The sequence below is a fragment of the Carcharodon carcharias genome, chromosome 4 (assembly GCF_017639515.1).
Source record: "Carcharodon carcharias isolate sCarCar2 chromosome 4, sCarCar2.pri, whole genome shotgun sequence".
NCBI classification, from domain to species: domain Eukaryota; kingdom Metazoa; phylum Chordata; class Chondrichthyes; order Lamniformes; family Lamnidae; genus Carcharodon; species Carcharodon carcharias.
In genome coordinates, this window is record NC_054470.1 from 39,036,348 (window position 1) to 39,051,460 (window position 15,113).

The 15,113-nt window shown below is 39.0% G+C and overlaps 1 protein-coding gene across 2 annotated transcripts in view; it reads right to left on the bottom strand.

The window, feature by feature from the left end:
- LOC121276994 (hippocampus abundant transcript 1 protein-like) overlaps positions 1–15,113 on the bottom strand; it is a 124,590-nt gene that overhangs the window by 48,627 nt on the left and 60,850 nt on the right. For both annotated transcript variants that reach the window (XM_041185802.1, XM_041185801.1), the window contains exons 4-5: positions 2,850–2,977; positions 1,822–1,936 (exon numbers count right to left, since the gene is read on the bottom strand). In XM_041185802.1, coding sequence (XP_041041736.1) covers positions 1,822–1,936; positions 2,850–2,977 — 243 coding nt within the window. The remainder of the gene's footprint in view (positions 1–1,821; positions 1,937–2,849; positions 2,978–15,113) is intronic.

Sequence of the window (15,113 nt, forward strand, 5' to 3'; positions counted from 1 at the left end):
CCTTGCTTACAATAAATAATTTAAATGAATGACTCCCTTGTCACAGATTCCACAGAGGAAATAGTCTTTTCTTCTTCAGCTACCTAAACTTTTTATTTAAAAAAAACTAAAACATCTCTCCTTAGTAGAAAACAGCCTCAGCATCTCAAGTCTCATTGTTACAGCTTCTCATCCTTAGTGTTATCTTGGAGAAACCCTATAAAAGTTCTTTTTGTAAAGGACCATCCAAAGCTCCCTACTTTAAAAATATTTCCTACAAATGTATTATTTATTCACTCCTGCACTCTTAAGCTCCTAATTTATAAATTCAAAATGCTGTTGGACCCACTTTATATGCCCACACTCTCAATTTCATTTAATTGTAGAAGATAAATCTTTTGATCTTCCTTCATCTCAGCTCAGGATTCAGAGGGAAAATAATTGTTTCTAGTAAAATAACTATTTCCCTATCACTGTTTAGCCACGAGGCAAAGGACTCATTTTGTCTTGCCCACATAAGAGAGTTTCATCAAGAAAGCAGGTAGCTTAAAGAATTGAAAAGAAGTGACAGAGACTTTAATGGCTATTGCTTTAACAGATACCAAGTATGTAAAATCAACTGGTATATCATTCTGCATTTAATTTTGCTTCTGTTAATTTGTACTTCCTGATAAACCAAGATAAGGACTTGCATTTATTGTCTTCCACAAATTCAGAATGTCCCAGTTATCAGTATATACAGCAACAGAAATTGAGTTACTGTTCAGCCCTCCCAGATTACCTGGTGTAAGTCACACCTTTGCCTGTGGAAATTGCCCTTTGCATTGAGTCCAAGGACATAGCTGTAGAATTACAATCTTTTTTCCACAATATTACAGAGTGCAATATTCCAAAGAATGGAGTGGTTTTAACAAATAGCAACTGTCCATCATACTTGATTGGGCATGTATGGATTTTTAAATATATATAATAAAACAACGCCAAACAATGCACCTTTCAGGCTACCAGAAAGTAATGGAAAATAAACTAAATTTCCTTAAAAATGGACTTAAAAATGAGGAATTATCCAGAATAAAACACTGCAGGGGGAGAAAACACAGCAGCTTATTTCACAATTCTGTAAATTTTATAGATACTTTTATAAGATCTGCAAGCATTTAGATGGGCATATTTCAGTTAAGGTTCAAATATAAAATAGCAGTGGGATCCCAACTCAATACATATCAACCGGATACAGTACTTGGCTATACCAAGAGGCTGGTTTGAAGAAAAACTGTGGGCTTGACAGGTAAAGAACTGCATTTATAGAGCACCTCTCACAACTTCAAGACAGTTCAGAGTGCCTTTCAGCCTTTTGAAGTCTAGTTACTGTTGCACTGTAGAAAACACAACAGGCAGCATGACAGCAATGGGTTAACAGGTAATCTGTTTTAGTGTTACTAGTTGAGGAACAAAGATTCGTCAGGTCATTGGGAAGAACTTGCCTACTCTTCTTCAAAATGGTGTTGGGGGATTTTTTCTACATCCAGTTGAAAAGGTAGCCAACATCTCATTATAGATGTCCCCTTCCAGGGGACAAGATTACAGGCTCAGGTAAGACTGTCAAGAAGGAAAATGAAAATCTAGCCCTGTAGTATAGTGTACCACCTGGCACTCAGCCAAGGACAGTTATGGTTTGGTCTATTAAAACAGATATCCCCAACAAGGATTGGAGTCAGGAATCTATCAAAAGAGAAGATGGAAGAACGAAGAGGAATATTGAGAAAAAAAAAGACTCACAAAGGCAAATCAAAAAGAAACACAAAAACTACAAGTTTCATAAGTATAAAACTTCTATCATACCAGCCCATATGCTGTAATCCTCTCGTGTTCTTGAGTAATATCAGCTACATATGCAAATATTACTGAAAAAGTCACTGCAAAAACTCCAGACACTGAAATAACAGCAAAATACCACCTACAAAAACAAGTAGAAACAAGAGTGAGGAAACAAATTATACTTCTAATATAAATTAAAATTAGCATTTTTACTTTTGTTTCAAACCTTAAGATGTACTTGTCCAAGTAATTTTTTAAAATTTAAGATTAGGTCAAAAATTCTCTCTCGAAAAATAATTTGAAAATTAGAGTTGAGCCTAGAATCAGCGGTATTGGCATTTGACAGTTCTTTTGGAAATGCACTCAGCCAGATCTCATTTCGTGTAGAAACCACTCCATCATATTTTGACAGGGAGAATTAATACATAGCAATGCTCCAGCCAACTGCATCATGTACTAAACAGTCGAGTAGGCACAAGACACTGATGATGCAACTAAGGATGCACATGGATGCCTTTTAGCATAAATTTTGCGAAGACAGATGAGCATTTTGATTATTTTCTAATCATTATTTGCTCCTTCCAAAATTGCTTTGAAATTAAAGGCGTTTACAGATTACAAAGATTTGGGTTTGCTGCTGACCTGAAAAGAATTAAGGTCCAAGTGGATTGTACCAGATTGTACCAGTCAGAAAAAGATAAAACCTGGGGATCAGATGCACTATTTACAAACTGAGCTCCAAATTTTTAATACTGTCCTCTCCTCCTCCTTCCATCTCACCTCAAATGCTATTTTTTATTAAAACACGATCTCACTGCTCACTTGTGCAGCACACAGTCTCAATGCTATCTGAAACACAATGCAAATTGTTCCACACACCGATTTATTTTATTTCCAGGATAGTTATTACTCCATTCTCAGTTTATTAAAATAGCAAGATAGTCAAAATGTATTATAGAAGTATGTTGTTGCACCTCTGTCCCTCCTCTTCACTGTCAGCTGTTTATATATAAACACTAAATGATTCCACCATTCTAACCTACAATCCTTACCATGGACTTATCCTCATTAAAGGAATTGGGACACAAGTGAAGAACACTGTCAGCAAGAGAAATGATCTCCTCCCCCACACGTCAGACAAAGCACCTATTAGCGGAGCGCTCATAAATGATAAAAAACCCTAAAAAAGAGAAAACATAAAATTAGACCAGCAGAACAGGAAATTTATACATTACTACAATAAACACAGGGCCAAGATGGTTTCAGCACAAGGGATGAAGCCAAAATCTGCAATTCTTCACTAAAACAGAATTAGAGCTCTTGAGATTCAATTGCCAGAAATAAGGTTTCAATGACAGCCTCTCTTTTACCCAGCTCTTCAATGCATATTGCTAATATAATTTGGCCTAATGAGTAGCATTACTTCTCTTCATGCACATACACATCCAGAATGCAGGTGGAAAGATATGAATTTGAAATTATGCATTACAGCACAACACTTTGTATTTTAATTTTCAACCTGCTTAAAGCACTAAACAGCTAATTTATGCGGCATACGTATGTTTAACACAGTGGAATTGCATTGCCACCAAATAATGCAACCTAGCTGTCGAATCACACTGGTTTTCCTTTATCGCTTGCCAAAATGGTGCCTTCAGCTCTAGCATTTTCAATTCTGCAAGTTCATTTCAGCAAGTCAGATTTTGAAGTAAATGCAAGTAATCTAACATGCTTGAAGCACTGCATTGTCAACAAGGAATATGGCATTGTAATTAAATATCATTTTCAAAGTGGAAAGACTCTAAGAGTCAAAATTCAAAGGCATCTTTTAACAATATTATAAAAGACCACAACATCCACCATGGTACAGTACACATTGCTGTTGTTTTGGCAAGCTGTAGATAGAGAAGAAAATCCTCTGGAGCGAAAGCAATAAATTTGGCAAGTACCAACCACACTACAAAGTCTGTTTATCCAGGACATTCCTCTCCCATTCATGCTCAATGACTGGTGCTGACAGGACCTGAAGTGGTGTGCACATCTATGTTTCCATTCCTTGAGTGTGGTTACCTTTTTAATATGTTGAATGTACCAGATTAAAGACAAGCCTGAACAATTCACACATTCCAAGATAGGCAAAAGGTACCATGGCTCCAAGGTTAAGACTCTACCACATAGTTTTGTCATTTGAGTCTTATTGTGAAAAAACACAAGTGTTTTTAGACTGAAAGCTAACAGGAATTCCTAGCAATGCAGAGGAATCCACCAAGTTGTCTACAATATTCAGTTTAGCAAACATTTTGCAACTAAAGTCAATAGACAGATTTTGTGCAAACAGTGGCCATTACCTCAGCATGTTGGTCGCAACCAAATTATTTTCCTGAATAGAGTTATAATAAAGAGCAAAGTAATGCAGATACTGGAAAGCTAAAACAAATACAGAACACTGGAAACAAAAAGCAGGTCTATTACAATCAGTGGAGAGAACAAGTTTAAGTTTTGGTTACAGATCATTCTCACACCTCCGACTAATAGGAACTGATTTCAAAGAGCTACCAAATTAATCTAGTTTGAAAATAATTTGGCTTGTGATTGACTTAAAGACATTTAACAGCAGTCACGTATATCTTTTTCTGCAACATAAAAATTATGCAAGTTGAAGGCTCTTCTAACTTCTCCCATAACTTCTTATCCTTAGTCATACAACAAAAGTTTTAAAACAAGAAATCTTATGCGTAATTCTTTCAACTAGCAACGGGAAGTTTGAATCAGTTATTGATCTCTATGGACATTATAACACCATATGCTATTTTTTTCTTAAATTTGGGCACTGACAACACCATTTTCCTTTGGAAATCTGATGATCATTGAAGCTAAGATAAAGATCTTTGCAAGTGTAAAGGATCTCCGAGAGCATTTTGGCATTTGGAGGAGGCTCCATCTCACCACTCACCCCCTCCCACAGAAAGTCGAAAATCCATTGTTCTAATGGATGCTGACCTTAAACACTCATCATGGGCCAATCTCACACTCAAAGGAGGATGAAACAAAGATCATTTCACCATTACTGTATGGCATGAGTAGGCTCCCTTCTGATGAGTGGACTCAGTTTGAAAGATAAGCAACATTTAAAAATTAAAAAGTAAAAGGGAAATTAGGGAGTCTGCTATGATAACACGTTTCAGATCTAGTTTTCCTATCTGTGCATAAATTAAAAATTGCCCATTCTGTAATTAGTGCTCAAGTACAGAATAATGCCAGTCATGCTCAGCTGAATTTGAACTCATGGAATGAGGCTTTAAAAAGAACTTAAAAAACACATCAAACCAGGAGCCTAGGATGATGGTTGCTTTTGACTGATAAATATTCTCTCTATTTACATTTAACTAAAACCAAATTCAAAAGTATCCAGGAGCGTTTATACTTGTAGCACAAAAGTCTAGATTCTGCCTAAGTCAAGCAGATTTCATTGCTTGAGTGATTAAGGAATAAAATGCAGAGTAACAAAACTACCAGTAATTCAATTATAAACAGAAAGCAAATTAGAACAGATGCGAGAATTCTGAATTAAAAAACAGAAAAAAGTTGGAAATGCTTAGCAGGTCCAACAGCATTCGTCAAAATAAAAAATGAGTCAGGTAATGTTTCTGGTATGAACGCTTCCTCAGATGACATTACAGAAGAGCAATATTTAAGAAGGGATGGAATAAGGGGAAGGGGGAGGGAAAAACAGACAACCACACACACAAGAGACATATCATGATCTGTAAAGAGCTAAGATGGGGATCAGTAAATGCTTAAAGGCACATCACTTTTGCCTGCTAGCCATTTCCTGATGTGTCTTAGCATCTTTATCCTTTTCCTGTGTGATGCATTTCTATTTACTTTCTCCATGTTCTCTAATCTACATTCTGATGAAACAGAATCCTGAAAACAAATGGGGCTTTGACCTGACAAGTTCTGTTCCTGTTGATGGAACACAGCCGGTATTCTACAGCAAAGTGAACAGTTTTCAGATGTTCAGCATAAAATCAGACAAACAATGATAAAGTGAAATCTAATGGATGTTTATTTCATCTACTTATTCATTAGTACAACTGAAGACAATCTGCTTGTCAAATGTCAAAAGCTCATGTACTTTACAGAGCAGACAGAAGCAGATTTTTATCACCTCACTCAGCTAAGGAGCAGAAGGGCCAGTTTTGTTACATTGCTGATCTTTGTGCACTTAGCACAAAGTCGAAATTGAACCTGGCACCCTATTTGGCTTGGTGCTACAGCAGTTAAAGCCCTAATTTTGTGGTCAGCGGAGGAGGATCAATGTTCGTCACTGAGAAAAGACGCCCTTGATTTAGTGGATCCAAAGCATGGATTTCCTCTACTCAGAGGTGACTTTGAATTTGAAGCCAACTGTGACATCCAGCAACAGTGCATGCAGCAAGCTGGCTGATCAGCCAAATCAGATTCAAGAATTCTCACAGACAGCAAAGCCAGGAGTAAAAAGCAGAGGTTATAATTCACATATTAATAATTATACAGAAAGCAAAATACTTTCCAAGAGATTGATTACGAGGGGAAAAATAGAGTATGAGAGTAAATTTGCAAGGAACCTAAAAGAGGACTATAAAAGCTTCTTTAAGGATGGAAAAAGAAAAAGATTAGTGATGACAAATGTGGGTCCCTTGCAGTCTGAAATGGGAGAATTTATAAGAGAGGAAGAGGAAATGTCAGCAATTAAACAACTACTTCAGTTCTACCTTCATGGAGGATGACACAAATAACTTCCCAGAAATGCTAGTGAACCAAGGCTCCCGTGAGGAGGAGGAATTGAAGGAAATTAGTCTTATTAAAAAAATAGTGCTTGAGAAATTAATGGGACTGAAAGCTAATAATCTACATCCCAAGATACAAAAGGAGGTGGCCATGGAAATGGTGGGTGCGTTGGTTGTCATCTTCCAGAAACGACAAAATTTTGGAACAGTCCCAGCAGATTGGAAGGAGGCAAACATAACCCCACTATTTAAAAAAGGAGGGAGGGAGAAAACAGGAAATCACAGGCTAGTTAGCCTATCAGTAGGAAGGAGAACGCTAGAGTCTATTATAAAGGATTTGATAACAGGACACTTAGAAAATATCAACAGGATTAAACAAAGTCACCATGGGTTTATGGAAGAGAAATCATGATTGACAAACCCACTGGAGATTTTTGAGGACATAACTAGCAGAACAGATAAGGGAGAACACCAGTGGATGTGATGCATTTGGATTTTCAGGAAGCTTTTGATTAAGTTCCACATGTGCGCAGTAAGCGAAGTTAAACCACATGGGATTGGGGGTAATAAAAATGGAACGGAGTGAGAATTAGTCAACAGGAAACAGGGTAGAAATAAATTGGTCTTTTGCGGATCGGCAGGCGGTACTAGTGAGGTACTGCAGGGATCAATGCTTGGGTCCCAGCCATTCATAATATATATCAATAATTTGGATGAGGAAACCAAATGCCATATTTTTAAGTTTGCTAACGACTCAAAACTAGGTGGGAATGTGAGTGGTGAGGAGGATGTTAATTGGCTTCAAGGCAATTTAGACAAGTTGAGTGAGTGGGCAAATACATGGCAGATGCAGTATAAAGTGGATAAGTGTGAAGTTATCCACTTCAGTAGGTAAAACAGAATGGCAGAGTAATATTTCAATCATGATAGCTTGGGAAATGTTGATGTACAAAGGAGCCTGGGTGTCCTTGTATACCAATCACTGAAAGCAAGCATGTTGGTGCAGCAAGCAGTTTGGAAGGCAAATGGTCTTCACTGCGAGAGGACTTGAGTACAGACCAAGGGTGTCTTAAGGCAGCTGTACAGGGCCTTGGTAAGACCACATCTGGGGTAGTGTGCGCAATTTTGGTCTCCTTACCCAAGGAAGGATATACTTGCTATAGAGGGAGTGCAGCGCAGGTTCATCAGACTGATTCCTGAGATGGCAGGATTGTTGTATGAGGAGAAATTGGGCTGATTAGGCCTGTATTCAGTGGAGCTTAGAAGAATGAGAGGGGATCTCATTGACACGTATCAAATTCTGACAGAGCTGAGCAGATTGGATGCAGGGCTGATGTTTCCTCTGACTGGGAAATCTAGAACAAGGGGTCACAGTCTCACAATATGGGGTAGACCATTTAGGACTGAGGTGAGGAGAAACTTCTTCACTCAGAGAGGGCGGTGAACCTGTGGAATTCTCTACTACAGACGGCTGTGGAGGCCAAGTCACTGAATATATCTGAGGAGGAAATAGATAGATTTCAACTCTACAAATCATCAAGGGCTATGGGGAGGGAGAGGAGTATGGTGTTGATATAGAGGATTAATCATGATCATATTGAATGGTGGAGCAGGCTCGAAGGGCTGAATGATCTACTCCTACGCCTATTTTCTATGTTTCTAAAATAAAAATTGGAACATACACATGGGATTAAGGGAGAAGCTGAAACATAAGACGTTAAAAATATAAACCTTTGAGATCTTAAAGATCATTCAATTTTAAATGTTATTCTGAATGAGATTTCCAGGGCCAGAGAGGTTACTCAACAGTAATGATGACTTAGTACAGCATTAAAGATCTCAGTTACTCCTGATTAAAAAAGCTTAACATTTTCATTGGTGCTTATAGGGAGAATAGTGCATAAGTAGTTAAGGTTCATGTCAAATTGTTGTGTATTGATTACATCTGCAATGACTGCGACAGTGCACCCTGTGGAGGAAGGTTATCACTGACATCAACTTAGAGATTTCCATGTTTACCTGCAAATATGCAAAGGCTGGAAAAGATGCAGTGAATTTTACATGATTATCACACCAAGCACTGACAGTTTTGCTGTCATTTTAATTGCAAACTCTTGGTCATTGTTATTACCCACTTAGCTGCCAGAGAAGACCTCGGTTTTGGTAGATTTATTATATGCTTAGCTTGCTAGTGGGGGAAAGGTAGCTAGGCATAAGCAAAACCAGTCTTCAGGAGTCTCTAATTGACAGAATTCTTGTGATGCTAAGGAGGTCTATTATACAGTGTTTAATTTTAATCACTACCTAGATAATTGCAATACAAACTAAATCATAATTATATTATAAAGTGAATCAAAATCCTTAAAATGTATTTATGATAATGGACCTACACTGTCTATTCAAAATTAGATGCAGCTTTCCAGCATTGAAGATAACCTGTTCCGAATCCAGATGAACCATCACCTACACCTAAAAGGAAACTTATACTACTTAAAATAATTACATAAATTTAAGGAACACAGTGTAAAATCCATGCGCTCAATATGCCAGATTGACTGCCACAATTCATAAAACAGAGGTACCATCAGGAGCTTTTAGTATTAAAAGGGCAAAATACAATAGAAATTATCAACTGTAAGGGATCAAATTTAGGAAGATGTGGCAAATCAAAAAGCAGAGACAAGACAAAAGAAAAAGGTATTATTACAGGAAATGAAAAACAGACCGTGACAGGGAGGGATAGAAAGTACAAATTTAATGGTAAATGAATGGATGAAACTAGAGGTTATAAAAAGGATAAAAGGATAAAACTAAAAGCTCTGTATCCAAATGTATGTAGCATTCAAAACAAAACAGACAATCTGAGAGAGCACATAGAAATAAATGATTACGATTTGATAGCCATTACGGATACATGGCTGTAGGGGGACATGGATTGGGACCTGAATATTTTAGTGTACGGGATATTTAGGAAGGACAGGAAGTGAGGAAATGGTGGAGGAGTGGCTCTGTTAGTTAATGATGGCATTAGCACAATAGAGAGGAATGACTTAAGTTCACGAAACCAGGATGTTGAAATGGTTTGGGTAGAGGTGAGAAATGGTAAAGGCAAAAAGTTGCTTGTGAGAGTCGCATACAGGCCCCCTAATATTAACCACATGGTAGGGTTGAGCATAAAGGAAGAAGAAATAATTGGAGCTTGTCAGAAAGGCACAGTGATAATAATGGGTGACTTTAATTTACATATAGACAGGAAAAGTCAGATGGGCAAAGATGGCCTAGATGAGGAGTACTTTGAATGTTTTGGGCTAATTTCTTAGAACAGCATGTTCTGGAGCAAACCAGAGAACAGGCTACACTAGACCCAGTATTGTGCAATGAGATGGGAGTAATTAGTGATCTCATAGTGAAGGTGTTCCTAGGGAGCAGTGACCATAATATGATTGAATTTTACCTTCAGCTTGAGGGACAGTGGAATGGGTCTGAGACTAAGTTTTTAAACTTAAATAAGGGCAATTATGAGGGCATGAAAGCTGAGCTGGCTAAAGTGAATCAGCAAATTAGGTTAAGGGATAGGTCAATAGAGATACAGTGGCTAATATTTAAGGGGATATTTCAGAATACACAGAATAGATACATTCCAACAAATAAGAAAAAGTCCAATGGACAGACACACCATCTGTGGTGAACTAGGAAAGTTAAAGATAGCATCAAACTTAAAGAAAAAGTATATTACTGTGCAAAGATAGGTAGAAGGCGAGAACATTGGACAGAAGGTAAGGAACAGCAAAGAATGACCAAAAGACTAATAAGGAAGAGAAAATTAGAGTATGAGAGAAAGCTAGCTAGAAATATAAAAACAGATAGCAAGAGATTTTATAAATATTTAAAAAAGAAAAGTGTTAACAAAGTGAGCATTGGTCCTACAGAAAGTGAGTCTGGAGAATTGATCATGGAGAACAAGGAGATGGCAGATGAATTGAATATGTATTTTGCATCAGTTTTCACTATAAAGGATACAAGTAACATCCCAGAAGTAGCTGTAGACCAGGGAATGGAAGTGGGGAAGTCAGAAAAATTAGTCACCAAAAATTAGTACTGAGTAAATTGTTGGAGCTGCAGGCCGCCAAGAGCCCAGTCCTGATGGACTTCATCCCAGGATCTTACAAGTGTTGTGGTGAAATAGCTGATGTATTGGTTTTAATTTTCCAAAACTTCCTAGATTTGGGGAGGTCCCATTACATTGGAAGATAGCAAATATTCAAAAAAAAGAGGAAAACAGAAAGTGGGAAACTACAAGCCAGTTAGCTTAACATCTGTCATAGGGAAAATGTTAGAAGCTATTATTAAAGAAATTATAGCAGGGCACTTGGATAAGCTCAAGGTCACCAGGAAGAATCAACATGGTTTTGTGAAAAGGAAATAGTGTTTAACCAACTTATTGGAGTTCTTTGAGGAAGTAAGATGTGCTATGGATAAAGGGGGGATGGATGTACTGTACTTAGATTTCCAGAAGGCATTTGATAAAGTGCTACATCAAAGGTTATTGTGGAAAATAAAAGCTCATGGTATAGGGAGTAACATATTGGCATGGATAGAAGATTGGCTGGCTAAAGGAAGCAGAGTAGGCATAAATGGGTCTTTTTCAAGTTGGCAAGATGAAACAAGTGGTATGCCACAGGGATCAGTGCTGGGACCTCAACTGTTTACAGTTTATATAAATGACTTAGATGAAAGGATTGGAGGGGTGGTTACCAAATTTGCTAATGACCCAAAGATAGGTAGGAAAGTAAGTTGTGAAGAGGACATGAGGCTACAAAAAGATACAGAAAGGTTAAGTGAGTGGGCAAAGATCTAGCAGATGGAGTATAATGTGAGAAAATGTGAAATTGTACATTTTGGCAGAAAGAATGAAAGAGAAGCATATTATCTAAATGGTGAGAGATTGCAGAGCTTTGAGGTGCAGAAGGATCTGGGTGTCCTAGTGCATGAATCACAAAAGGCTAGTATGGAAGTACAGCAAGTAATTAGGAAAGCTAATAGAATGATATCATTTATTGCAAGGGGAATTGAATACAAAATTAAGGAGGTTAATGTATCAGTTGTAAAGAGCACTAGTGAGACCACATTTAGAGTACTGTGTACAGTGTTGGTCACCTAAGGAATGATGGAAATGCATTGGAAGCAGTTCAGAGAAGGTTTACCAGACTAATACCGAGAATGGGTGGGTGTTCTTATGAGGAAAGGTTGGACAGACTAGGCTTGTATCTGCTGGAGTTTAAAAGAGTAAGAGGCGACTTGAGTGAAACACAAAAGATCCTGAGGGGTCTTGACATGGCAGATGTGGAAAGGGTGCTTCCTCTTGTGGAAGAATCTAGAATTAGGGTGTCACTGTTTAAAAATAAGGGGTCGTTCATTTAAAACAGAGATGAGGCAAAATTTCTTCACTCAGAGGGTGGAGAGTCTTCGGTACTCTCTTCCTGAAAAGGTGGTGGAAGCAGAGTTTTTGAATATTTTTAAGGCAGAGGTAGATAGATTTTTGGTAAGCAAGGGGATGATATGTTATTGAGGTATTGGGATGCAGATTTCAGGTTACTATCTGATCATGATCTTATTAAATGGCAGAGCAGGCTCAAGGGGCTGAATGGCTTACTCCTGCTCCTTGTTCGTATGTTCGTAAATTGTATATTTGAAAACTTGCCTGCTCATCTTCAAATTCAGTAGTCATCCATTAGGAGACACAACTTCCAATTTTATAAAGTTAAAACTCAAAGCCAAAAACTCAGAATTTATACAACATTTTAATTCTAAATGTGAACATCAGCTACAACTGTCATTATTAAGCAAGCATGCATTGCAGTAAGTTGCTCTAGAGAATTGTACTAATTATTAATGGACAAGAACTAGATTTCAAGACTCCCACAAAGCATTTCATAAAAGCAGCATTAAGGGTAAAAAAAAAGTCAAACTGAAACCTTTATGTTTATAGTATCTAGATGAAATAAGTTGGGAAAATATTCTAGGTAATTAAAAGTTCCAGAGGCATAGAATGGGGTGTACAATTTTCTATTAAACATAAATATGACAAATATTTACCTTACTTTAGAGAATATTTACTTGTTTAAGAGATAGGTTTGCATAACAACAGTGTTCACTAGGATGTTGCCATTTTATTTTGTGTTTCATAGGTTATATCTTGTTTTATAATATTTGTAAAGAAATAGGAACTAATTGTTAAGAGAATATACATCAGGGGTGCCACATTTTACTGCTGCACAGCAGTCATGAGACAAGAAACAAATACCAGGCACATGAAAAACTGCAAGAAATACACTCCAAGAAGCACCAGTATTTTAATTTCAAGTGTGATTATTGTGAACTTATGAAAGCCAGAAAACATAACATATCTCAAGGGTATGATGTGTATGCAAGGTTCCTTTTGTCGGTTATCAAAAATAACTTAGTTTCTTAAAATTGAGTTTGAACATTTAACATACATTGTCAAAGCCACGTGCATGATAATCGGATCAACCTAACATGATGTTGCATTGTTTCCGTCCCTAAACTACTGACTCAAAAATGCTTTTTCTCATTAACCTGTGCAGGAGTCACTAACAAATCAGATTTTCATTATTATTTATGACAGTAATAATCCTTGCCAATTGCAAAGGCAAGCAGAGCAGCACAGAACATTGGGTAAAGGAATGCAGAATTTCCTCATCGTGATGATTTAATTTTTCTTTTGCTCCTGTTTCTTAAAGCGGAAGTTTCCAATGCAATGGAACTTTCAGCAGTTGCATTGCAAGGCAGTCTCCACAGCAGCATACAAAGGTAAAATAACAATGTGCACAATCATGTTAAAATACATCAGTCGTGGTTATGTTCTGAACACTGGATCATCCCCAATAATTTGTGGGGGTGGGAGGAGTGGGCAGGGCAGGAGAAGATTCATACAATTCAGCAAACAATTTATCTTAACATCTTGTAAGACGGAAAAGAACACCAGAGAGAAAGCAGGTCAGCCTTATCCTCGAGCATCTTTGTTCAGCGCGTCACCAACAGAATAGTCAGTTAATCCATTTCATTCGTTAGCTCTCAGTAGCTCATTTACTTTACACTCTCCAACACTGCCCTCCAGACTGTGTCAACAGAACTGTAAATTAAATAGGGCATTAGCTCTGCTGTCAGGGTGCTGCAGAATGGATTGTAATGATGGAGTCCTTACAGCAAGTTACCTGTGAAGCAGTTTAGTCAGAAAACACATGGCGCAGAATTGTTCGCTCCCATTGATGGCTGGCGCTATGGCGGGAAGCCCAAAAATTGACTTAATGCCATTGTGAAAAATGTTTACAACCATCTGCTCCACCTATCAATGGTGGGCCACGCTTCCCGTTGCCGCACATCGGGAACTTCATTGTAACACACCTGCACATTATAAACCCAGCTCGGCAGAATCATTCCCCCGACGTTGGGTCACCGGGGAAGGTGGTGTGATTGCACGCTGACGTGTTTCACAACAGCATAAAAAAGGCGTGTACCTGGCAACCTGTACTGCGAGGGGAGCTCAGAGGTGAGTGCACAGTAACGCTGCACAGCTCGTGAGGATCACCTGCTGGACCTCAAGGTTGAGGCGCTGTGAATACAGGCGAGGGCATAGGCAAGTTGCTTTTTCCCGTCTGGATGACAGTGTGGTTCCAGGGTAAGGGCTGCTCTATGATTGAGGCGAGCTGGGGGTGGGGTGGGGTGGTCGAAGTGCAGCACTCCAGTTGAAGAGAGTTTTGGGGGGGGGGGGGGGGGGGCAAGGGCAGCACTCCATTGAGGCAAGTTGGGGAGGGGGCAAGGGCTGACCTGCAGTTGAGGCAGGTTTGGGGGGGGGGGGGGGGGGGGGGGGGGGGGGGAGAGAGAGAGAGAGAGAGGAGAAGGGGGGAATGCAAGAGCAGCACTGCGGTTGATGGTAGTGTACAAACAAGTACAAGGGTTTGGGGGTGTGGGGGGAGGGAAATGGCCAAGCATTAGGGAAACATTGTATAAAGTCACCATTTCTCCTGCAGTTGAGACATCAATGTGGCTGAGCCTGAACTATGATCAGAGTCCGGCCTCTAGCTTCTCTGCCCACTCAAACAACGCAGAGGCATCAAAGTGCCAAGTGCTCCAGAGCTTTTCGCCCCTCGGGCACAGACTGCCAACTAATGAGCGTTTTAGTGGAGTGCAGAACAGTCGGACGACTGGACATATTGTACAATCTCCTAACTAAAGCTGGCCATGGAGCAGTCACTGGTGGAGACTCTCTCAGCCCCTTGCAATGTCATTATTCAGGTTTGGAACAGTCTTCCCCCTGGTTCAAGCTAACAGGGCAGCCTTGCAGTGCTGGTTAGGAGAATGCCTGCACCTGAGCTGAGAGCACAGCATGCAGTCCAGTGGGTGAAGCTGCCGCCAATCAGTCTAGTGGAGTGGGCGGAGAAGGGTAGGGTTACAGGCAGCCATGCAGCGCACTAAACTCTGGCCATCCAAGTGGTGACCAGCGCACTCTGGGAAGCGTTTAGG